This window comes from Thunnus thynnus, chromosome 6 (assembly GCF_963924715.1).
Source record: "Thunnus thynnus chromosome 6, fThuThy2.1, whole genome shotgun sequence".
NCBI classification, from domain to species: Eukaryota; Metazoa; Chordata; class Actinopteri; order Scombriformes; family Scombridae; genus Thunnus; species Thunnus thynnus.
The window spans coordinates 2,223,960-2,250,582 of record NC_089522.1 but is presented as its reverse complement, the minus strand read 5'-3'; the positions used below and the strand labels follow the sequence as shown (position 1 = coordinate 2,250,582).

General features: G+C 38.6%; 2 protein-coding genes and 1 long non-coding RNA gene across 6 annotated transcripts in view; 1 reads left to right on the top strand and 2 right to left on the bottom strand.

Annotated features, from left to right (window-relative positions):
- The window catches only part of mthfr (methylenetetrahydrofolate reductase (NAD(P)H)), a 41,780-nt gene extending 40,853 nt beyond the window's left edge, over positions 1-927 (bottom strand). Inside the window, exon 1 of one of the 3 annotated variants that reach the window (XM_067591250.1) lies at positions 788-927. The gene's annotated coding sequence lies outside the window, so the exon portion shown is untranslated. Of the gene's footprint in view, positions 1-391; positions 623-787 lie in introns of those variants that run through there. The other 2 variants (XM_067591251.1, XM_067591249.1) reach the window with 2 other exon arrangements.
- A 3,093-nt stretch (positions 928-4,020) lies between these two features.
- LOC137185308 (uncharacterized) lies at positions 4,021-7,225 on the bottom strand. The gene is made up of 4 exons (XR_010928818.1): positions 7,093-7,225; positions 6,592-6,737; positions 4,764-4,892; positions 4,021-4,312 (listed from the first exon to the last, which is right to left on the bottom strand). It is a non-coding gene; the product is annotated as an uncharacterized lncRNA (long non-coding RNA).
- Positions 7,226-20,997: 13,772 nt separating this feature from the next.
- The window catches only part of clcn6 (chloride channel 6), a 34,373-nt gene continuing 28,747 nt past the window's right edge, over positions 20,998-26,623 (top strand). Inside the window, exons 1-6 of one of the 2 annotated variants that reach the window (XM_067591244.1) lie at positions 21,001-21,504; positions 21,607-21,699; positions 22,414-22,473; positions 24,152-24,217; positions 26,092-26,157; positions 26,246-26,312. In XM_067591244.1, the coding sequence (XP_067447345.1) occupies positions 21,625-21,699; positions 22,414-22,473; positions 24,152-24,217; positions 26,092-26,157; positions 26,246-26,312 (334 nt within the window). In that variant the 5' untranslated portion in view covers positions 21,001-21,504; positions 21,607-21,624. Of the gene's footprint in view, positions 21,700-22,413; positions 22,474-24,151; positions 24,218-26,091; positions 26,158-26,245; positions 26,313-26,623 lie in introns of both variants that reach the window. The other variant, XR_010928592.1, reaches the window with a different exon arrangement.

Genomic DNA, 26,623 nt, shown 5'->3' with positions numbered 1-26,623 from the left:
CCACAAAAAGGTCCCAAATATCGTATCCTACCAGGTTTATCCCTTTGCAGCAACGATAAACTATAAACTGGTTGGTATGTTGAAGAGTTTGGTGTTACAGTTAGTTCCCAAACACAGAATGACAGGAGCCGATCGTTTTATACTTATCATGCGAGCGCGCGCACATGCACGTGAAAAGTACAACAAAAGCAAAAGCTTATTAAAAGGCAGCTGGCCCTCTGGGCACAGCTAGCTGGGTACCTTACGCACGATTGTAGCATATCGGTCATTAAAATAGATTATAGTCTATGGTTATTAACATAGACTATACACAGTCTATGGTTATTAATAGAGAAATACAGGAGTAACGCAGGCTGTAATGATAAGCTACAAGCTAACCCCAGATACGCACTGTTAGGGCATACGTTACTTTTCCCACCTTCCCCTGCCTGTTGTCTTTGTGTTGCCGGTGTCCCGGGCTGTCTCGGACCGTTTCCCATGCAACATAGACGAACATTAGCTGCAGCGTGGGGCGCGTGGAGCCTGGTACAGCGTGGCGAGTGTCCACGAGTCGGTGCTATATTGAATCACAGACCTCCACGACACACCCACTTTACTCCATGTCACGCCCACTTTACTAAGTGAATTCCCCCCCAGTTGATGTTGCCACCGTAACTGTATGCTACACAACACCCCTCCCTGACCCTCTAACCCTAACCTAACCATCTCACTGCTCATGCCTAAACCTAACCGAGTGTAGTAAAGTGGGTGTGTCGTGTAGATACTGCGAGTCCGCAGATACACCTACTTGTTGACTTCAGGAAGGGAAACCCCATGATACATCCATAGGCAAACTGTTTTCTTTTCTTTTTCTTCTTCTTCTTCTTCTTCTTCTTATTCGTTTTCTTCTTCTTCTTCTTCTTCTTCTTCTTCTTCTTCTTCTTCTTCTTCTTCTTCTGTTGGTTATTGGCGGTTGGCAAATGGCCTTTAGGCGCATTACCGCCACCTTCTGGACTGGAGTGTGAATCGCAACAGTTACTACATTATTACATAAAATTCTCCTATTAAGTCCTGTGTTTTCTAAAAATCTGAAAATAGCCCTGTGCCCTACATCACCTGAACTCCTATGGAACATTTCTCTAATACCAAGTGTCATGTGACTCTTTTGGAGTGTAATTTTAAGTGTCAGTAGCACAGTATAAAAATACATGCTCCACCGTTTCCTATCGTTCACAATGCTCACATCTACTCGTAGCCTGCTTCATTGTGTTTAAGGTGCTGTTCAGACCATGACCAAATCTTGATATAATGTCCTCCTCCTTTCTATTTCTATTCTCTTTCTCCTATTTTTCTTTGAATGCTATAGTAGTATTGGCTGTGATATTATGGATCCCACTGCTTTTCTTGGCAAGACGATCAATGGACAAGACACGCCCTGCATAGCATTCAAGTGCTTTGATTAGTCAGGTGTCCATGCTCGTGCCGCTAGCCTGCTAGCGTTTAATTCCTAACTGTATGTTCAGTGGGTGTCTGGTATGGGGTAATGGCCCAGCAACAAATTTCCGATCAGGGAACGTTCTATGAACATTGCCTGAAGGGTAGGGGAACATCCTCTGGACCTCCCTGAGGGTTATTGTGGAAAGTTTTCTTTACGGTCCGCAAATGTTCGTTTATTTTAAAGATTTACTGTTCGCTCACCATTTGCAGAACGTTAGGAAACCAACGGTCCACGAACAGTGTGCAAAGGTTCGCAAACCGGAGTCAGCAACACTTCAGGTTCCCCGAACCAAAAATTGTTTGCTGAGTATCCATCAGTCTCTCAAAGGCGAGGTGCTGTCCGCCCATGGTTCGTACCGCTGTTCACAGCAACGCTGCCACTACAATACTACTATCAGCTCCTTTTTCTTTTATAAACCCTCAAAATATTCATATCCATAGCCATTGTCATGTCAGCTGTTTAAATAACAAAACACCACCACTGATTGAAATACTTTTTTGTTACTTATTTAAACTTAAAGTCATCCGTTTCCCTGCTGCCTTCACATTTTTAATTAATTGATCTGATGGATAATAGGCTGTTCAGAGTTAAGTTGTTGTAATGTGAAACTCACTGGACTTGAGAAACACTGAACACCCTGCTGCATGTGTATAGATTAATTGCACTGACAGGAGGTAAAGCCAGCGGCATATAGATGTACATGTACAGACCCACATACACACATTACAAACAGGCAGGACATTGGATTATGATTAGAATTTAGTATTCTTCATTGTGGGATTTTAATAATCTTAAACCCCACCAATTTATTCATTTGAACATGAACAACTTCAGTTTTAACAGCTGGATTCTTGGCTCCTCCATAATTTGCTGTAACATCTTTGACACAGAGGATAATTAGAGCCTGAGCCCCAAAGGGGCGAAGACCCTCTTGTAATCTGTTCTGTTTGTTTGTTTGTTTCTTCTTTCTTTATTATCTCGCCACTTCAGACATAAATGTGACCCCCTAAACATGTTCAAAAACTCACCAAATAAAGTGCCAAAATGTACTCTACAGCGCCACCTATGTCACTATAATGGCCGCCACGGCCCATAGGAATGTCGTAGAGAGATCAAGCCAAAACTCAATTATTCATCTCATCAAGACCTACAAATCATACGCTGACACCCCTGACTTAAATCCAACAGGAAGTCTGCAATAAGCCCATCAAAGTACAACTTTGGGATGGGTGTGGTGGTTGAATGGAGCTCATTGAGTGAGAGTGACAGTTTAGTGATAGTGCTGCAGAAAAATAAAATCAAAACTAAAATTTGTAGCTCTGTACTGCACTTTTTCCTTTATTAGGGCCCAAGCACCTAGCGGTTGTCTCACACTCTCCATTCAAATATATGAGTATTTTTCTGTGTCCAGCTGCAGTTACTTGTTGTCTCTACACACCTGACAGTACACATTTCAATCAAATTTTCACCAGGTCATGTGGGTCAAAAGCCTTTACTTTTCTAAAAATAAACTTGATGAAAATTAGGAAATTAATTTGTTTTACACACAAACTCATCAAGAGTTTTCAATTTACTAATTGAAATTCAAGTGAATGGGCCCAAAACTTGCATAATTTTGATGCCACAGGTGTGAGCAAGACAGACATGTCTCACCCTGCAGAAAATTCTCGTCCTCACACCATTGAGATTTGATGCTTCACCATGACAGAGGAAGTTGCTATAACTTTATTGTAAATGCTCCAGTCTGCACCAAACTTTACATGTTTGATAAGAGTCCCGGCCTGAACACGTCTACATGACAATATTCCATCAGTGATGCAAACTGGATGAATAGGGCCCCCTACGAAATTTCAGCAAAGCAGCGCCAGAAGCGCGCAAAACAGTGGACAAAGGAAGTGATGTTTATCTCCTTCTTGCACTGTCTGAAAACAGTCCGGGTCTGAAGACATCTACATGCCTGTGACAGAAGACCTTCAATTGCGTCGCGGCCCGACATGCGCGGAGGCGCAAGGGCCCGTTCAATGCTGCTTGCATCTTTGATTAGATAAGAGATTGTTAAACAATCAGTATGGCATAAGTGACATATGTCATTTGTCTAAGTTTGTTTAAGTCTAACAGGCACAAAAAAAGTACCAGAGGGGTGAGGGAGATGTCAAATACTGAGACTTTGAATGTCCTAAGAAGAAGTCTAGTGAGGCAAAATAAGTAATAACAGCTGTGTGAGTGTACCACACAGGTGTGTAAGGACTTATTATCATGAGCCACCCGTGATGGTGCATTGGCCACAGCGTCAGCCCATGGACCAAAAAAAAGGATGCAATATATTGATTTATTTCTGTGTGAAGGTTATGGGTTCACAGTACTTTTATTCACCTGTTTTCACAAATTCAAACTTGCCATGATATGTTGACAAAGCTTTTTTCAAATTATGAATTCCCTTTAAAATCAGATAAAATGAAAACAATAACAAATAGTCCTACAAATTGGCAGTTTCTCACAGCATATTAACATAGCAATTTGATACTTTCAACACATCTGTGCCTAAGAAGAGCAGGTTCCTTGATCACCTTTGCGGGCAGAGTGGAATATCAAATGTATCCAAGTCATATGTAATCAACATGATTTGCTGAAATGTGTTTGAGATGCGCTGAATTTTGTGTACCTGATCTCCTGACAAAATTTATTGAAACAATTAAAAATTTAGGTCACTGCACCAGCCATAGTAACAAAACAAGCGGTCCTATCACCTTCTTGTCCAGGTCATTGTTGATGCTGGCCGAAGAGCTGTGAGCCACACCCAGCAGTGAAGATATCACAGGTGGGCTTCAATGTGACCTAAAGGTGCACAGATAAAGAGAAAAAAAAGAGTGAGTGTGTGTGGAATGTAGGTGAATTTGAGTTGAATTAAACTGTAATCAAAAGGTACATGTAGCATGTAATCCAAATATTTAAGCTCTGAAAATATTAACTTTTAAGTTAATCAACTTAAAAAATTTGAGGCAATCAGTTGCCTTAAATTTTTTGAGTTCTGTTAACTTATTTGGGTTTACAGTGTGGACATCCACAGTAGAGAGATGACAGAAAATGAGAATGAATGTTGAATGACATGCAACACAAGTCCCTGGACAGACACTGTGGTTCATGTTGGCACCTAGACCCCTAGTTCACCAGGGAGCCTCAGTCATCATTTTAATACTACTCTAATACCTTAGATGCATCGCTATACTGTCCGACTCTAGTAAGACACACTAATTAATATAGCTTGGAGAGTGGAAAAATAACTTACCATGGGTGGAATAATCATTGTCAAATCTGGCAGGCCTTTCTACGGTTTTCTTTTTGTTTTCCACCTTGGTATCAATGTTGGATGTGTCCGCTGCAAGTTGGGCCTCTTCAAAGGCCTTGTTTTTTGAGTCTTAACATATAATATGGAGAAAATTATCAATGTAGAATTTTAATACATTCCGATTCCATTTCAGCAATGTTTCTCAAACTGTGGGGTGGGCCTGCAAAGGGAGGTGTACGGAGTTTCAAGATTGAGTTTCACAAGATTTATTCAAGTGTTTCTGATCACAACAAAATCATTTAGATTATGATATAAAATAACATAAAAATATAAAAATAAACAATAAGATTGTCTGTTTAATTTTCCACATCGAAAAAAAAACGTGAAATTAAAGACAAAACTATGGGTTAGACAATAATTCAGTATTATCAAATGTCAACTATCTGGAATTACGGTGACAATGTGATCATGTGTTACCATCTTTCAAATTGTCATCATTATTATTGTTATTAGTATTATTATTATTATGGCTATTATTATTCCTTTTGTCAACACAGGTCCAATTAAAAAAGAAGCTGGGTAAAGTGGTGAAAAATACCCATTGCAGAAAATACAAAACTTATTTAGGTATAAACAGTACCTGGGAGGTATAAAAAGCTAAAAAGAAAAACACCTTGTTACCAAACATTTATCAGAAACGCCGCTGATAAAACAAGCAATAATTTAAAAGCACAGTTGGTTTTACTCAATTGACAATTGACTACTCAAAGTTTCCCTCTAGCCACATAATCAAAGTCTGTGTTGTTTTTGGGGTTCCAACATACATCACCCTCCAATATAGCGGAGGAGGGGAGCTGTAATTATGGAGAAGTTAGATAACAATTATGACAAATTCAGATCTAACACATAATTTTGATGACTGTGGCATTACATGACATAGCAAATTCTGTATATTTTATGCAATTTTTCAAAAGTTTCAATCTTTTGAGACTTTGATTGATAATGACTAGAATTGTGAGTCTAAAAAAAAAAAAAGTCACTAGACTTGACAGCATACTGTCAAATTAAATTTCCATCTCTTTTTTGGTTAGTGTTGTCAGTGAGGGAAACTGTTAACCTGGTTGCTGGATATGGTCACAGATTTCTGAGTCTGATGGAATAGTGTCAGAGCTGATAAAAATGAATCATTGCAGAGCAAACCTAAATAAATATGGGAAAGGTAATACACAAAACATGAAAATTAATTAATACAGTAATCAACAGCTCCCTCACTTTCTCTTCAAGTGTAATGTTATGAGTTAACAATTTAAGTTGCGACCAACTTACAAAAGTGGTTCAATGGTTGGTAGCCAAGGCTGAGGGCCTGTATGACCTCTCTGTTGCCGTGGAAACCAGCTCTAGAGGCCAAATCTTGATATAATGTCCTTCTCCTTTCTCTTTCTATCCTCTTTCTCCCACTTTTCTTTGAATGCTGTAGTAGTGTCGGCCGTGATATTATGGATCCCATTAATTTTCTTGGCAAGACAATCCATGGGTAAGACACGCCCTGTGTAGCATTCAAGTGCTATGATTGGCCAGGTGTCCATGCTCACACCGCTAGCCTGCTAGCATTTAATTCCTAACTGTATATTCAGTGGTTGTCTGGTGTTGAATAATGGGAAACGGACTATGACTTAACAGTTAGAGGCAAGCTTTGAGAATGTAATATTTTATGTATAGCTTGGAAAACAGCGATATGGGGCACTGAATTTGATGAATTTACTATTTATCAAACCACAAGAATGAGCACAACACACTGATTCTCACTCTCACTTGTTCTCTTCCTTACCATCTCCTCCTGCTGGAGATAAATTAATGGAAAGCAGCTGTCAGTTGCTTTAGAGGCGAAGTGGCCGTCTGGCCGTCTTGCCCCTTTCTTTCTTCCTGTCAGATCTCTTTTCCCACGACTGCTGCTGCTGCTGCTGCACTGAGGAGCTGAGGAACACTGTTTCGAATAAAGACCCCACAAAGCTATTTCTGTGTCCTGTAATTTCCTACATTGTAGCTCCTCTTAAAAAACAGAAAAAGAAATTTATGTTGCAAATGGCAATTTTAAAATCTGATCACTGTTTCCATCTTTTTGCGCTAATCAAATAAACACCTTTAAGCTCATTCATTCATATAATAAAAAACAAAAATAATAATCCCTGTCACACTACTCTAATTTACGGACACCATTATCTTTTTCAGATTCTACAGTAACAATCACCAATAATCTACTTTAAACATTAATATATTTCATTTCTTTGTGTGACAATGTCAAAGCATGTGAATCATAAGCTTTTCTTACCTGTAGACAGAGTCAGAAACAGGATCAGAGCTCCATAAAGCTGCATCGTTAACAGATTGTCAAACGTATGAGAGAACTGTAGAGAAGATGTGAACTCTTCTGAAGTCTCCCTTTATCGGTCCAACCTCTCAGTTTTCTTCCAGAACTTTCATTTCCTCACAAAGTCCCCACCCAAGTGAATGTCAGCCCTAAAAGTGACGTCATCTTATCTGTGACAGCCATCTAACATGTACTCTTGTGTAAACAAAGACGAGAACTGAAAGTGACAAAGTCATCTTTAGTAGCAGATAAAATCTCTTTTGTATGATATAAAGCCAATTTGCCATTTCTATGTACAAATATGAAAATATTGCGGTTTATCATTAAACTAATTTTCTAACTATAGTTCATCTAGTTTCTCTACAAGTCTGCAAGAAACACATTTTAGTCCAAACTATACATTTATTATCATTATCATTTTTTAAATTTATTTATTTATTTGTCAATGCCATGATATGTAGGTTTTGAAAATTCATTACTTTGGCACCATCTTGTGACTTTCTGGTGGTAGTGAGTTAGCAATGTTAAAGTGGAAGTGTTCATTACGTGGTCCCCTAAAGGATAGGTTCACAAAATTTCAAGTGTTTCAAGTGTTTTAACAGTCAGGTGCCCAAATGAACATTAAACAAGTTTTTCATGCTGTAATCATTCATCCTGTTCACACTGGCCATAAGAAAATCCGTTCCTTATGTTTTTTTAATGAAAGTGAATGGGACAAAACTTTGGATAATGTCAAATGCAACTGACATAATTCTCACTTGTAAGCTACATTAACTGTATCAGTTGCTGGAAAATTTCCGCCATTACCATTTTTTATTTAAGACTGTCATATAGGCCTACCTTCTGTTTTACAGAAGAAAAATTAATATTTTTTGTTCGAATGTAGGGCACACCAAATATTTTATTTGTATTTAAGTCAGTAGTGGTGTGAAAAGTAATTAAAGGCATCAAACCAGGAAGTCAGAAATCTGTCTTCTAGTCTGCTTTGTTAATCCTCAGGATCAACAACTAACCATATAATTTATTAATTTACACGATTGTTCATATTTTATGTCCTGTTTTATCACTTTTCTTTCTAGTTAGGGTCTCATAACAAGGCTGTTATTTGATAGTGTTCATTACATAGCCCCTTAAAGGGTGGGTTTACAAAATTTCAAGTCTGTGTTAAATGCCCAAATGAACATTGTTTTTTCTTGCCATGATCATTCCTCCTGTTCATACTGGTCATTAGAAGATCCCTTCATAATGCACTTACAATGTAAGTGAGGGGTCACAAAATCCACAGTCCTTCTGTGTAAAATTGTATTAAAGGTTTATCTGCAGCTAATATGAAGCTTCAGTCACATCGTAAGGTCTAAATGCATTTTACTGTATAAAAGTGCTTCCCTGTCATTGCTCGGGCCCAGCTCACCAGCTCAGATCAGCTCTGTGTTTGCAAGTTCACCAGTATGTCAGCACGCTTCATGAAACTCACACTCTACAGACCACATTCTGCTGAACTGAACTTCTTCAACATCAACCACCACTCTGTTTGTGGTCCGGGACAGATGCACTAGTTTGTATGTATTCAAATTCTACACATTCATTGTAACATTACAAGACCTGTGAAGATTGTCAATTGTGAATTTGTAGGTTTTTTCTGTTATAGGAATAAGCCATTATAGTTATTTTAGCACTTTTTGTACTAGCCTACTTATTTCTGCAGTCTTTTGTTGTGGGTGTTTTAGTACCAGTAGTTTATGGTAATTGATACTACTACTATACAGAATACAGTGAGAAGCTTATGTGTTAAACCTTAAGTGGACATCTAAGTGTTACAGCGTATAGAGGAGAGTCTTCAGCTAGTACTGATTTTGTTTATCTACAAAAACTGCATATATAGCATTGTACATTGTACATGTTTTGTTCTGAAGCTTTTATTATTATTTTATCCCATCTGAACACAAAATTTTGCTGTTCCGAATAAAGACCCTAAAAAGATATTTCTGTGTCCTGTAATTTCCTACATTGTAGCTCCTCTTAAAAAACAGAAAAAGAAATTTGCGTTGCCAAATGGTAATTTTAAAATCCGATCAGCACTCAGTCTGCTTTGTTAATCCTCAGGATCAACAATTAACTGTATAATTTATCAATTTGCTCATGATTGTTCATGTTTTACTGTTACATAAAATACATAAAGTGCAAAGTATATTTAAGTACTGGCCTTAAGCTCCAGTTATTGCACACTGGGAGGTGAGGGGATTGGGGTAGAAGCAGCATTGTTTTGTAGTGCCACAGCCCTGGGAAAGAAACCGTTTTTCTTCCTGGAAGTCCAAGCTGCAATGTTTCTATATCTCCTTCCAGATGGCAAGAGGTTGATTATGAGGTGTAGATTGCTTCCAAGTCCGGATGATATCCTGTGCTGTGTTCACTATCCACTGGAGAAGTTTTCTGTTGGCCTGATGGTAAACCACACTGTCATGCAGCATGTCAGTATGCTCTCAATGGCACTGCAGCAAAAGTTTGCAAGTTTGAGGTTTAAAAAGAAATAGGAGTGGTACAGTGGAAGTGGTGATGCATTGTGCTGCAATACTTTGTGTGACAAGAACCCACGTGTGCTTTACAGGAAGCCTGAAATCTTTTATGTCTACTGGTTTGCTTTGTTAATCCTCAGGATCAACAACCAAACATGACAGCAGCGACATGCTGCATTTGATATGGATGATTCAAACTTTCAGCCCCACAAACTAAGTAGACTAACTGCCGGACATTTTCTGTTATTATCATTTTTGTTTGATTTACCTATAAAAACCATCATATACATGCCATATTTCCTGTTTTACAGAAGTCAAAGGAATATTTTTCATTTGAATGCGGAACACACCAAATCTTTACTGCATTTCATTTATGTCTAAAATGGAGAGAGAGTTTGTTGACTTATGTGTGTGTGGATTTCAATTCTGCATTCAGTGCGATGGTGGTGGTGTGAAATTTTTTTTAAAAAGCATAAAATCAGGAAGTGAGAAATCTATATTCTGGTCTGCTGTGTTAATTCTCAGAATCAACAACTAACTGTATAATTTATTAATATGCTCATGATTGTTCATATTTTACATCCTGTTTTATCACTTTTTTTCTAATTAGGATCTCATAATAAGGTTGTTATTTGATGTAACTCAGAGCATATAAGAAATAAAACAATTTAATGGTCAATTGTAGGTATTTTTTATTGAACAAACATGGATGTGTTAGTGCTGTATTTCCTGATTTCTCTCTTGTTTTTCCACCTCTAAAAGGAAGTGTAGCTTAATACTGTGTTATACACAAGATCAAAGAATGATGTTTGCTGTTTGAAGTGTATAAAGTGTTGGAAGTGATGATGCATTGTACTGCAGTACTTGGCATAAGAAGAAACTACATGGGCTTAACAGGAAGCCTGAAATTTTTATGTCTACTGGTGTGCTTTGTTAAACAACAGGATCAACAACTAACCACATTATTTATACATTTTCTCATGATTGTTCATACTTCATGTCCTGTTTTATCATGCATGCTATTATTTTCTGTATATAGTGATGTGAAATGTAGCTCATAAGGAATAAAACAATTTAATGGTCAATCATATTGTGGTTTTATTGAAAAAAATATTGAATTGTCGTCAAGTCAATTTCATTTACTGGTTTTATCGTTTATTCTTCCTAAGTTGCACAAATTTGATGATAAAAAATTAGCCTAAGCTGCAGCTGTTGAAGCACCTCAAAGAAAGAGAGTGATGATGGCTGAGGATACCAGTAGGAGGATGACACTGGGACCAGCAGGTATGGCACTGTTACACAAGTCCCCTTCACAGCAAGTCATGGGCCTTACACATACAACACTGTTAAAGCAGGTCTTGGTGATTAAACCTGCAAGACATGATGGAAAAACTTCAATTTCAACAACAGCTTCCAGGCATTTAGTACAGAAATATATCAGCTCAGACTCGATCATCTCTTTGAAATGCTCAATATTAGCTATATTTAGTAATACTATGTAAGAACAACTTACCATTCAAATCCATGGAGGAACAACGGTTTGAAATGAAAGGACAAATTGTAATTTGTGTGCAGGATTTAGGGTCGGTGGTTACACATGTGTAGCATCTTAATCCATATGCTGTACAGAAATACAAATACTGTCACACACATTTCCACAAAAAAGAGGAAAAAAATCATAAAACATTTTTTTGTTTTAACCATTTTAAGTTCCCACTGCTCAAAAACTGGCTTTTCCTACTGGAAGCAGACACTCATCACCACAGTTCAGAAATGTTTCCAGTTCTTACACTGTAGCTCCTCTTAAAAAACTGAAATTTCCATCCCTTTGTGTTAATCAAATAAACATCTTTAAACTCCTTCATTCATATAATAAAAACACCACAGTTTAGTGCATCATGTCCTCAATCACTCAGAAATGTTTCCAGTTAGACAATGGGATGAGGAACTCGCTTAATATGAGTCCTTATTAAGTTCCTGCACTGTTGTTCCTCTTAAATACAGAAAAAAGGAATTTGCGTTGCCAAATGGTCATTTTAAAATCCGATTACTGTTAAAAATATTTCCATCCCTTTGTGTTAATCAAATAAACATCTTTTATCTCATTCATCTATATAATAAAAAACAAAAATAATAATCCCTCTCACTCTTTTCTAAGTTACAGACACCACTTCATTTTTCAGATTCAACAACAACCTTTTAACATTAATACATGTCATTTCTTTGTGTGACAACATCCAGCCAGAGCATGTGAATCATAAGCTTTTCTTACCTGTAGACAGAGTCAGAAACAGAATCAGAGCTCCATAAAGCTGCATTGTGAACAGATTGTCAAACGTATGAGAGGAAACTGGAGAGAGATGTAAACTCTTCTAAAGTCTTTCTTTATCAGTCCAACATCTCAGTTCTATTGTAGCACTTTCATTTCCTCACAAAGCCTCCACCCAGGTAAATGTCAGCCCTAAAAGTGACGTCATCGTATCTGAGAACTGAAAGTAATGAAGTCAATCTTTGTAGCAGATAAAATCTCTTTTATTTGATATGAATCCAATTTGCCATTTCTATGTACAAATTATGAAACAAACATTGTGAAAATATTGAGGTTTATCAATACATTTATTTTCTTACTGTAGTTCATCTAGTTTCTCTACAAGTAAGTACACATATGAGTCACTCTATTCCAAATTATATCTTTATTATCATTGTCATTTTTAGAAATTTTGCTTTGATTTATTTGTAAATGCCACGACATGTTGGTTCTGAAAAAAATTCAAGTGTATCTTAAAACGATAGTCAGGTGCCCAAGTGAACATTAAAACAAGTTTTTCATGCTGTGATTCCTTCCTCATGCTCTATCAATGTAAGTAACAGAGGACAAAATCCACAGCTGTATCTTGTTTGCACACTCTGGATAATATCAAATGCAACTGACATAATTCTCACTTGTAAACTACATTAACTGCATCATTTACAGGATCAGTTGATTACCCATAAAGACTGTCATATATATGCCATATTTCCTGTTTTACAGAAGAAAAAGGATTTTTTTGTTTGAATGCACAGTACACCAAATCTTTGCTGCATTTTATTTATGCCCAATTTGGAGAGAGAGTTTGTTGAGCTTTGTGTGGGAGGAATCAGTCGACCTTTTGGTGTTTTGCACTGCAGTAGTGGTGTGAGAAGTAATCAAAGCCATAACACCAGGAAGTCAGTCTTCTTCTAGTTTGCTTTGTTAATCCTCAGGATCAACAACTAACCTTATAATTTATTACTTTGCTCATGATTGTTCATATTTTATCTTTGCACAGCTGCCCTTCACCACAACAACCATGACACATTCCCCTGAAAGCCACCACGGTCACTGGTTAAAGCAAAACCTCAGCTAGCTTCTTCTACATATATATACATACATATATATATACACATATATACATATATATATATATATATATATATATATATATATATATATATATATGTGTGTGTGTGTGTGTGTGTGTGTGTGTGTGTGTGTGTGTGTGTGTGTATATATGTGTGTGTGTATATATACATATATATACATATATACATATATACATATATACATATATATATATATATATATATATATATATATATATATATATATATATATGTATTACAAACTCAACACAGGTGAGTGAAACAAGACACATGTGAAACATATGAGGCAATCAACAAAGGCGAGCAAACACAGGAAGTAAAAGTAACAAAACACAAGGAGAAAACATTTCAAAATTAAAGCTGCAAGCAGCAATGAACGGGCCCTCGCGCCTCCATGCATGTTGGGCCACGACGCAATCGAAGGTCTTCTGTCATGAGCATTTAGATGTCTTCAGACCCGGGCTGTTTTCAGACAATGCAAGAAGGAGACAAACATCACTTCCTTTGTCCACTGTTTTGCCTGCTGCTGGCGCTGCTTCGCTGAAATTTCGTGGGGGGTACTATTCAGCCAGTTTGCATCACTGATGGAATATTGTCATGTAGACGTGTTCAGGCCGAGACTCTTATCAAACATGTAAAGTTTGGTGCGGACTGGAGCATTTACAAGAAAGTAATAGCAACTTCCTCTGTCATGGTGAAGCATCAAATCTCAACAGTAACAGAGATGAAAACACGTCTTACCTCGATGTCGGTGTGACCGAGTAGGAAGAGCCAAGCTCAAGCAGGCTGTTTTTGTAAGCTTGCATGATGACACGTCATCAGGCCATCACGACGCCCAGTAATCGAGCCAAAGGTAGCACCAATCACGTCAATAAAATGGCGTTTTCTGGGACTTTCTGGAAGCTGACGAATCACAAAGCTTGTCTCCATGGTTCTGGGAATCTGCCTGATTGCACTTCATGTCTGTTGTACGTTTAAATGTACGGTGCCACGAGTATTTGCTGGACAAAGACGTGTAACTTTAGTTGTCTGTTATCTAACATTGCATGAAGGAGTAAAATATCATTTCCTGTGTCCACTATATGGTGCTAGAAAACATGCATTAAATAAACATCATGTCGCTGTATATCAACTGTAGAGCACACCTTGAAAATTTCATGTGAATCAGATGATGGTTGTCATATAAGGCTGACTTACTCACAGCTGTGTCATCAAAATTGTGCACTTTTAACACTTTACACCCACATGACCTGGTCAAAGTTTGATTGAAATGTGTACTGTCACAGGGCTCTACAGTGCGAGTATTTCACTCGCATTTGTACCTAAAAATAGATATGTGCGAAGTGGAAAAATAATTTACTCGCACACTGTGCGACTGCAAATTACAACCATAAGACTATAAGACTGGAAATATTGTCATGTAGACATGTTCAGGCCGGGACTCTTATCAAACATGTAAAGTTTGGTGCAGACTGGAGCATGTACAATTAAGTTATAGCAACTTCCTCTGTCATGGTGAAACATCAAATCTCAATGGTGTGAGGATGAGAATTTTCTGCAGGGTGAGACATGTCTGTCTTGTTCACACCTGTGTCATCAAAATTATGCAAGTTTTGGGCCCTTTCACTTGAATTTCAATTAGTAAACAAAACTCTTGATGAGTTTGTGTGTAAAACAAATTAATTTCCTAATTTTCATCAAGTTTATTTTTAGAAAAGTAAAGACTTTTATCCCACATGACCTGGTGAAAGTTTGATTGAAATGTGTACTGTCAGGTGTGTAGAGACAATAAGTAACTGCAGCTGGACACAGAAAAATACTCATATAATTGAATGGAGAGTGTGAGCGAAGCACTAGGTGCTTGGGCCCTAATAAAGGAAAAAGTGCAGTACAGAGCTACAAATTTTAGTTTTGATTTTATTTTTCTGCAGCACTATCACTAAACTGTCACCCTCACTCAATGAGCTCCATTCAGCTTTGACACAAAGTCCATGCCTAGAGATTGCCTCGGTTTACATTGTAAGGTGTGATGTGGCACTACAACTTTCAGGGCTTAAAATATCTAAACTGTTCGAGTCATTACAATGTTTTTACCAACTTTTGTTCAGCACAGTGTCATAAGTCATGTATTCAAGTATGAAGCCGATACCATTAGCACCCTCAGAGGTGATAGTGTTTGTTCGGAAAAGTCTTATTTAGAAAGGCTAATTGCAGGCTTCCTGTTGGATTTAGGTCTGGGGTGTCAGCATATAATTTGTAGGTCTTGATGAGACGAATAATTGAGTTTTGGTTTGATCTCTCTATGACATTCCTACGGGCCGTGGCGGCCATTTTAGTTACATAGGTGGCATTAGAGATCACATTTTGGCACTTTGGGGGTTAATTTTTACATTTTAACAAATTTTTTTACCAGATCATATGTGCATGCCGAATTTGGTGAGTTTTTGAGCATGTTTAGGGGGTCGAATTTAGGTGTGAAATGGCGTTATAATGAAGACAGACAGAAAAGTCTTATTTAAAAAGGTTAATTGCAGACTTCCTGTTGGATTTAGGTCAGGGGTGTCAGTGTATGATTTGTAGGTCTTGATAAGACAAATAATTGAGTTTTGGTTTGATCTCTCTACGACATTCCTATGGGCCGTGGTGTTCATTTTAGTTACATAGGTGGCGCTAGAGAGCACATTTTGGCACTTTGGGGGTTATTTTTTACATTTTATCATATTTTTCACCACACCTGATGTGTGTGCCAAATTTGGTGAGTTTTTGAGCATGTTTAGGGGGTCAAATTTAGGGTTTAAGTGGCATAATAATAAAGAAACGAACACACAAAATACTATAGGGCCTGAGCCCTGTGGGCCCTATTGTATTGTATAACAAACACACAAAAAACAATAGGGTCCATGCCAGATTACCGTTGAAGAGGAACTGTACACGTGTGTTCATTCCCGTTTTTCTTTGGAGCTTTTCCCCCTCGCTGGACGAGACGAGACTTCGACCTGTGTTCGCCTGAACACTTTTACCGGATCCACGAGAGACTGTTACCTTCAGAAGGAGGAAAAGAGTTTCTTCACGGAGAAACGGATAACTTCTACGCCCCGCTGTCTATTGACTGAGTCGACCATCCTGCGTTTCTTCGCTGCTCCCCGAGAAACCAGCGCCATCAGCCTCGAGGAACAAGGATGGCACCACCAGTACCACGCATTGGAGGACTTGCTGCTGGATCCCACTAACAGACTCTTTCACACACATACACACCGGTTCGCTTTGGAGAACGACACAAGTAAGAGGTTGTCTGGGCAGAGATAATATTAGATTTGTGTGTCTCTAAGCTTAGTGCTTGTACTGTACCGCCAGGTCCCGTTTGCTGCTATACTCTGAGGAGTATATTTTAAGTTGTTGCCTGTTTAGTTGTGTTCACCGAACTAGACTGTTTGTTATTCTTGCCACCGCAAGTGAAAAGTAAGTTGCTTTTTCAGTTCACAACCAGACAACATGCTTACAGACAACCGTCCGTACGCGTGTTATCTGTAGATAAAGTAACCACTGCTCTCCTCTCACGGTCACGAGACGGAGAGTCGGTCTTCCCTCTTCTCTTTCCCTCTCTCTTTTACTAACATACACACACACTCACACACCTACACATCCACCTAATTACGCACGTTTTCCACACATCTGATGGTCAGATAACGTATAACTATCACCCACTTTGAATCTGTGTTATCCGCCATCATACACGTGTGTATAAACGCCACCAACCACCGGTCGGTGCTATCTGCTATTGTTAATGGGAACTCTGTCTGCATGTATACATCCATGGAACTCTGTGGCGTCTTCCGCCGGATATTTCTCGCATGACGATTCATTGTCACCTTGCTCGATCCATGGATATATTATAAGAGCTGGATACCAGACAAAAAATGGCGCCCATTCAGTCCTATAGGAATTGCTCGCCTGGCGCATACGCCAAAAAAAGTTTCTAGCTTCCAGGTTTGCCCACTGAATATGTGCAGTAGTGTTTTCCCCATTGACCCTGCCCATGAGCTCCCGCTCTGCCCATAGGCTTTACATTATGATGACATCACAGATATTTAAATTGCTTTTCTTGGCTCAAGGAAAGTTTTACAAACATAAAACCTCCATGGATTAAAAGTTCATAATAGAAGGAGTCATAATTGATGTTGTTTGCAGTTCTGTCAACAGTTTTACAGGAGTCACTTTTACAATGGTGGTCTATGGGGAAAGTCCTTTTTGAGCCGCAGGGGGATTTTTTGCTGCAATTCCACGAGTGGCCACTGGGAAAAATTGGCTGCAAGGCTGAGCAGCGACGCTCTATCCAGCTCTCATTATACATCCATGGCTCGATCACGTCGGCCATCTTGTGACTCACATACACACACACACACACACAAAGACACACACACTCTCTCACACTCAAACACACACACACACACACTCACTCCCACACGCTTTGTTTACCTGTTTGACTTTACACTGCTGCTGTTTTATGTGTGTTTTCACTTAGGATTACTTGGTAGCACAGTGTTTATTAATTGAAACAATTGTTGACTTTGTTGGTTCTCGTGGAGATTAATAAATACTGTTTATAGCTTTAAAGAGAAGTCTTTCTGTCATTATTGTTCATATTTTATTGTGATAAGTGGTTGATTGAGAGAGTCAGAGCTCAGACTTTCACCTTCACCGTTCACTTAGTGATACTGATATTTCAGGTATTAGCTCCCCTAATTGAACAACTTGTTTATGAGACTACTTTACAGTTTAGTTATTTTTGTTCTCAATTTCATAATTCATGATTATCTCAAGTAATTAGGAATTATTACTAATAACTAAACGTACTCTTTTGAAATCCAACACTTTACATGTTTGATAAGAGTCCCGGCCTGAACACATGTACATGACAGTATTCCATCAGTGATGCAAACTGGCTGAATAGCGCCCCTACGAAATTTTAGCAAAGCAGCCCCAGCAGCAGGCAAAACAGTGGACAAAGGAACTGATGTTTATCTCCTTCTTACACTGTCTGAAAACAGCCCAAGTCTGAAGACATCTACATGCCCGTCACAGAAGCCTTTTGATTGCACTGCAGTCTGATGTGCGCGGAGGCGCAAGGGCCCATTCAAAGCTGCTTGCAGCTTTAATAATTCCTTCAGATCCAGTAGGGCCTTCGCACCGCTTGGTGCCTAACAAGTACTCTTACTTTTGAATGTTGTTACTGTGCATCTCTGTGTCTCCCTCTTTCCTATGTATCCTTATCCTGCTAGTCCCCTCGTCTTACTTATTATTTACTTATTTAAAACTTATTGGCATAAACTGTCACTCACTTTGGTGTTTAAGAATAAGTTCAAGAGCAGTTGATCTTAGGGAAGCAGAGCTTCTGTGTTCAACATTAACTGTTGTCAACTGCCCCAGGAGTACATGAGAAATGCATTTGGTTTCTTATGGAATGTATGTTTTCTTTGACAGTATTAAATGAAACCTAATGTGAAGTAAGGTAAAGGTCTTTACTTGTATGTTAAGCAAAAAACTTTACTCTGGCATTCTTTCACATAAACTGCTTATTCTTCTAATAGTGTGTAATGCTACAGGAAATCAGAGGCATGCATACTAGAGTTAAATAAAAAAAAAATATTTATTTGCACAAAAACAGCCAGAACTTTTGTCTGACTCTCTAAACCCCTGGGTACATTCATCGTGGGGAAAAACAACTGAGGAAGTCCATCAGGTGAAATGGCTAGGGTAAAGCAAAGGGTTTGGAGAAGATAGATGAGGAAGGGAGATTGAGAGGAACAGCTGTGACAGAATTGACAAGTGTGATGGCTACCCTTGTATGTAAAAAATTTTTTAAAAGAAAGTGCACATCAAACATCACAAAATAAAAAATCCTGGCCTCTTTTTTGCTGCCAAAACATTAGTGGGAAATCCAAATCCAGCATCACCTTACTGAATTTGGTCTCTCAGACACTGGGCAATATTTGTTAAATATATTATTTCCCTGAGTGGTGAAATGAACTCTGTCATGCAAAAAATGGCCAGGACCTTGATGCTTTATCTGAGGATGATGTAGAATGCTTTTACCTACAGACAAAACAAAGGTAGCCATCACACTGTAAATAAAGCGCAGGGCTTTGTCTATCATCTTAGGCTGGGCAGACCTCGACCGGCACCACTGAGTGATGGCAGAGAAGATGATTTTCATCTGAAGGAATTGTCAGTGGAGATCTTGCAGGTCCTGTTTGATCCCTGCAACGAGCTTGATGCTCTTGATGTTCCCGAGGTCATTTCCTCCACAGTGGATCACCAGGACATCTGGCACAGCTCTTCCTCCAAGGCACCGATGAAAGAAGAGGAGGAGGTTTCTCCAAACCATGCCCTCCTAGCTGAACCACTGGACCTGGGCACAAAACTTTGGTGTGTCCACCTGCACTGAAGGGACAACCCTAAAAGATTTTGCATTGCAGTTTAAAGGATTTGTGGATTCCTGCCCTGAGCTGAAGAACAAAATAAAAAAGACTGCAAAGAAATGATGAACTCCTCCCACTAAAGTGGGTAAGGACTGACAATACAAGCCTTTCATAGCTGTGCACTGGAGAGAGGTAAGTTTGCCTGTTATGAGCTGCTGCAGTGCTGGACCAACATGGCTGCTACGAGCTAATTTTCAAAAGTATAGACCCATTTCTCGACTTGTTCTACTCAAATTCATGCAATGAAGTAGAAGACATAAGCATAATAAATCTCTTTAGTGTGGGTGAAGCTTGCCTGTCAAACACACATGCATAAAAAAATGATTGTCATAACTGCCATGAGCAAAAACATTTGATTTTAGTACACATGTACACATAACGTACTGATTCATACGAGGAAGTTACATGGTTAATGTTGGGAAGTTACACTTTAAAACCCCAATTGTTACTCCCTTGTTTCTCGTTGTTTTGTTTTCTTCCACTGTACCTACATTTAAGTACCAGCAAGAGCCGGAAAGTATTTTATATATACGGATTCATACGAGGAAGTTACACCGTAAGTTCCGGGAAATTACATGGTAAGTGATGGGAAGTTACACTGTAAAACGCGGGCTGTATTATAAAGTGTTACCAGAAACATAAACAACTTTGCTCATTTATTAGAATTTATTAAGATTTTTCTTTTCATGATGTTATTTCCTCCATTAGACTGTTTCTTGCTGACAGACAGACTCTTCCTGACTTTAATTTTATCCATAATAACAGTTAAACACATTTATATTTTACATCATTTATCGTCATTTCTAGTCAGTCACGTCAGGCTGAAAATTCCTGAGTGTCAGGTTCGATATGAGTTAGATAATGTCCATTTTCCCAGAAACATTTAGCCAAATACATATTTTCCAGTGTTCAAAAGACACTATGGTCATATTCTGGGTTATTAAAGAATGAATTCACAATCAGAATATCAAAAAATAGACTACAGATGCAAATAATCAATAACTAGTATAAACGCATTCCGTGAGTAGAAATGGTTCACACAGTATAAATACAGAATGCAGGTTTTTATTCATGTTTGTTTTTATTTGGGTGTTTGTTAAACATGTAACAGGCTGCAGAGAGGAAACAGCTGCTGCAGTGAAAAAAGTGCACCTTTATCAGTATTATCACAGTGCACGTGTGCAGACACAAACTCCATCAGAAGTTTCTACAGCTGTAAAAGCCGGCTGACAGCTCACAATTAACAGATTTTTAAGTATATGATGAATCAAAAAACAAATAAAACATAAAATTTGGGAATGATACACTTAAATTTAATCTGTAATCTGTCTCCACTTCGGTATGAAACTGCAGATCAGTCTGGTCAACTGCAGCGTCCAATCAATAACTGATATCCAATAAGGGGGCGTGTCGGCCGGTAAAAGACTTCCGTGAAGGCTGCTCTCGTGTTTCCTCGCTCCTCGCTCCTCAGGGATCCATCCTCGGTCCTCGCTCCTCGGGGCAGAATAAAAGACTTGGGACGCCTGTCAAAATGGCGCATCAGGAACAACTTCCGGTTCAGGCGAGGAGCGAGGAGACATAAATGAAGAGACTTGAGATGTACCCTTTGGATGCACCCTATGAAACCTACCAGCTCTAATCATGGCTGCCACTTAGATACTTCCGGGTCATTTCACTTAGTTAGGAACCTTCCTAAGCAAACAAAGACTATTCGACCGTAAACTGTGTGTTTTCATTCACAGCAAGGACTTTAGGATGGTTTAACATTTGTGTGCAAATAACACGCAACTCTGACGGTGTTGAGTAATTTTCCGCCTTTGGCGTCACATGAAGGGAGCTGCTCAGCTGTGTTCTCGTGTCATTGGAAATATGTAAACTTTTTTGTCATGGTGACAATGTCGTGAGCATAACTTTTGAAATCCAATTTTAGGACACAACACCTGTTAGGATTATTCATTCGCTGTAAAGCATTAAGTCAGGTGTAGTACCCACTGTATGTGTTTGCCGGGCACTTTGAACACAACTTCTCAAAGTCGCCCGTCAACTATTAACGTTTTTTTTACCATATGCCTTGAACGCAGCATGACACAACAACGAAGATGGCGTGTTGTGGAGACTGTTTTTGTTGCCAATGTTGCTGCAGAGACGGAGAGACACGGACACCAGAAGAACTGGTATGAGAGGGTATAGTAATTTGGCAAAGTGGGAATCTCTTGGTTATTTCAAGATTAGATTTTTTTTGCTCAGAGTTTGTCATGAGCTCTCTTTGGTGCTCTGATCTGGGCTGCTTGCTCCACCCCGCTGTTCTTGTATTGCAGCTTTTGCAAACAGGCCACGATTATCTTAAATTAATTCACAATATATAAGCAATAACTAGGCCAAAACAGAGAGTATCTCTCTTTACAATGTAAGTGCATCACATGGGGATATTGCTTGCTGTTTCCCCCTGACGCTTATGTAGAGAAAGTCCATGGACCAAACTCCGTTTACAAATATTGTAAATTATGGCTTCTTCTCTTTTCAATGAAACTGCTTGCTTACTGTAACCTCAATTAAACGTTTTACGGTGTTAAATATTAGTGTTAAATCCGGCGTGCATGTTACACGCAGATTAGCAATTAAATATAGTATTTGATTGTCCTGTTAGACCAACTATCCTCAAACATCCAAATTAGTTTAGGTTTTGCTTAATGAAAGTGTTGCTTGGTGGATCATCAATATGCCAAATTTACTAGGTGTTATCAGATGACGGAGTTATTCGAATTGATGATCTAAGGAAAGAGGATGTTGTATTGCTGTACAGACTGTAAAGCCCTCTGAGGCAAATTTTTGATTTGTGATACTAGGCTGGACAAATAAAATTGGATTTGATTCGTCTTTTTTCGTAGACAATCCTTGGGGAAATCCGAGACGAAGAAGATGAGATTCTACCCAGGAAGGACTATGAGGTAAGAGACTTGTGAGAAACCCTTAGAGAGAGATTTCCAGCCGTGTGTTTGTGTAAATAAACACACATGAGACGGTAGGAGGTGTATATCATGGATGTTTAAAGAGAACTGGATACAGGAAGAGCGCCAGGCTTTGAAGCCAATTTGACATAGCGGCCAAACCGTGTAATTACAACGTCACGTGATGCACACTGGCCCAAAAAGACTTTTTCCCATAGACTTACATTGTGAAAGAGACGTCTGTGAATCAGCGGATAAATTTTTCTGAGTGTCACAACCCCCACGAAATGACTTGCCTCACTATCAGAATTAAATCCGTTCGGTCTGATCACATTTCAAAAGCCTCGAAGAGCCGCATGATTGAATTGTTTTATCCCCATTCAAGTTAGCCGGAGGGCTAAACCGGAAGTAGCCGACTCGGCCAGTGAAAGTCACAAGTGCGCATGCTCTATGGGCCGCACAATGCGGAAGATCCAGGTACTTTCATACCGGGAAGTTGATCTTTTTTTTTTTTGCTTCATGCGCCACTGAGCAACTTTCATAGGAATGAATGGGGCCCCGCCTCCAACACTGTATCCAGTTCTCTTTATACATCCATGGTGTATATATACTGCGAAACTGTATTGCAGTATATATGTGTAACTTTTTTTTTTGTAATAAACCAATAACAGGTACATTGCAAAGCCCTATTACCCAGTAATAAAGTTCTTTCTATAGATCCAGTCTGTTTGGCACTTTCACCAGCCTGCCACTAGTTGTCCTGTAGTGCGCTGTGAGTGGTGAGCTGCCTATGGGCTGGTGCAGGTCAGTCTGCCTGACCGGCCTGAGTTCTTGGCTGCTTGTGTCTCTGTCCCAAGTGTCAACGTCCTTATCCTTGTCCATAATGGTTTGGGCTGGACTACTGTGCAGCCTGCTGTGTTGCTCAGAGTGGTGTCTTAGAGTCTCCTTCTCTGCTGGTCTCAGGTAGGGATGCACGATATTATCGGCACGTCATCGGTATTGGACGATAAAAGCTCTACAACGAAATATCGGCATCAATGAATTCTGCCGATTATGAGAGGCCAAAATGTTGCCTTCCCCTCCGCCGCCTGACTGTGCTTCCCTCGATGGACTGTGTCACCCCGACGGTCTTGGTGGTTTCCTCCGCAGGCTCCACTTCACTCAGCTGCCCGTCAGACCAGCTGCTTCTTCCCACTTTAACCTGAATAACAAACCGGTGCTCGGTGCTCCGGTTGGTGCTCAGGTGGCGAGATGCTTGACGCCATGATGGTGCTACTGGTGTCAGTCTAGTTAGCTTGTTGGCAGCGTGGTATTTTCTTTCCTACTGTAACTGCTTTTATGTCCTCGCTGGCGATGTAACTCCTGCCACAGTGAAGCACGCACGCATTTATATTCGGGTCCAGTTTCTTCTGACACCATGTTGGTGTAAATAAATACACATGAGATGACAGTAGGTGTACATATACTGCGAAACTGTATTGCATTGGGGCAACCAGAACATACCACTACAAACGCTATTGTCTGATGGAATGTACCATTTACACACAACACTAGGGGGGGTGCTTGGCCCAACAGTCCCTTATAACACCGTGTTGGTTCAAGGTGGCCTTGCGATACACAAGAATCATTCAAATTTGTAAAAGTAATAGTTACACTGCCTTTATTTTGCCTTTAACAGAGCCTTGATTATGACCGCTGTATCAGCGAGCCCTATGTGGAGGTTCTGGAGGGGATGGACCACAAGGTAAGACAAGTTTAAACTATTTTTGTTTTTTCTCAAAAAAATTTCACCTACTAAAGACTTAACTCAGCTTCTTTCAACATCAAATTTGGCGTTCCACAAGGCCCTTGTTGTTCTCAGTTTACATATGTGATCTGTCTAATGTTTGTAAACTAGTTTATTATATTTTGTGAAAACAAGCATCTTTAATTCTCACAGAAACCCAAATGATCTGACTGCTAATTCATATGTCTAAATAACTTAAAGGTGCAGTGTGTAGAATTTAGTGGCATCCAGCAGAACAGACTTGGCAGAAATGGAATATCATACTCATAAGTATGTATTTAAATAGTGTATAATCCCAATAAAATAAGAATCATTGTGTTTTCATTACTTTAGAGTGAGCCCTTTATATCTATATTGGGAGCGCCCACCGTAGGTTCCCCTACATGCTTGGAAGGGGAGTGTGAGAGGAGGTGTATTCATATGGTTGCAAGCTGCAACCTCACCTCTAAATCTTAACATTGATCCTTTTTAGTTAAATAAACATTAACTCAGTGTTAAAGGATGATGCTGGCATCATTCTATATTTCTGGTTTTGCTGACAAATCCCATGAAAAGACAAAAGCCAACAATGTGTTAGTCTGTCTCTCATTACTTTATGACTCAGCCCCAAGCACAAATACAATACTTAGTGGGATCAGTCTTTGTTGATGTGTGTCTTTTTATGGGATTTATTGACAGTAAGATAAACATAGAGTATTACTTGAATTAATTATTTAAAATAGCAGAAATCATAGGAATAGTTGGCTAAATAAGATACTATAGTGCTGAATTTTAGCACTACACTATATTTTATATTACATAATGATCTATCCTTTTGTAAGTTACTGTAATATAGCTTGATTGAGGCAGATTCTCTCTTTACAGCCTCTACTGTTTTCAGTGTTTTCCAAATCCGCAAACTCCTGGTTCTCCTGGTTATACAGTGTAATTTCACAAACACTCTGCCTTCTGTCTTCAATGATAATTTTTTCCTTATCCCATTCACAACAACTAAACCAGGAACAGAAAACAAACTCCCACTGTCGAATGTCTTACCAAGGTCCTAGATTATGGAATTCAATCCCCACTATTTTTTCTGCCTTATTGCTAGACCTTTTTATTTTGAATTTACATAACTGTATCGTAGAATGATGTTTGTGCAGATGATTGCATGATTTTTGCTATTTTGCTCTTGAAATGTGATGTTTAGAGTAACTCAAATACAAATAAATAAATAACTGAATAGAATAACTAAAAAATATTTGCAAAGTATACACTGTTCAATAATGTTAATATGCTATACAAACATATATATATATACATATATACATATACACACACACACACACACACATATATATATATATATATATATATATATATATATATATATATATATATATATATATATATATATATATATATATAGAGAGAGAGAGAGAGAGAGAGAGAGAGAGAGTATGGTGAAAACTATTCAGGTAGGATGCTTACTGAAGTATGGTTTCAGAAATATTAAATAATTTGTTTACCAAAAATGTACAGAAATTGAATGTGCTATGATTAGGGACTGTACAACCAAATATCATATAGACAACAGCTTAAGATTGGGATATTTGTATCTGTTGCTATTTAATGTTGAGAGCTATGGAAGAGGATTAGGGTCACATAAAAAAAAAAAACAATTTTCAGGACTGAATTCTGAGAATAAAATGATAATTTAAAAAAAAGTCTGATTTTTTTCCCCCATGATTCTAATTCTCTTTCATAAAAAGTCCTTGATTTGATTTGATTTGATTTGATTTTGTTTTTTTAAATATCAACAGCTTTTATAAACATTTCTTGCCATCCAATAGAAAGCCAAAAAGTATGAAGCAGTACGGTGGATGATGGTGTTCGTAATTGGAGTCACAGTCGGTTTGGTACGTGCATTTGAGATATTTGGTTTTCTTTGCTAGTTTCCAATATGCTGCAGATGAACAGAGAATGTTACCTTCTTTACTCTTTCAGGTGGGCCTGTTTGTGGATTTCTTTGTACGCCTCTTCACCAAACTCAAGTTTACTTTGGTTGGTGATTGTATCCTTTAACACACTTCTGCAAACTTCTGAATGTGATACAGCTCATTTCACTTACACATCAGTGATCTCCAGGAGCTTAATGATCTCAGAAACTCAAAATACAGCCTGTCATGAGCTGTTGATGACTAAGCATCAGAGTCAGTGAGATTTGAAAAACATCAGGGACGATAATAGAAATAAATCCAGGACCTTATCATCCTATCCCTGACCAAGTCCGATATGTTGTACTTTATAATATGTTAGAGTCAGTAAACCTGAAACTAAAAGTTGCAATGTTATGAGAATAAAGTTGTAATTAACCAGTAGGAC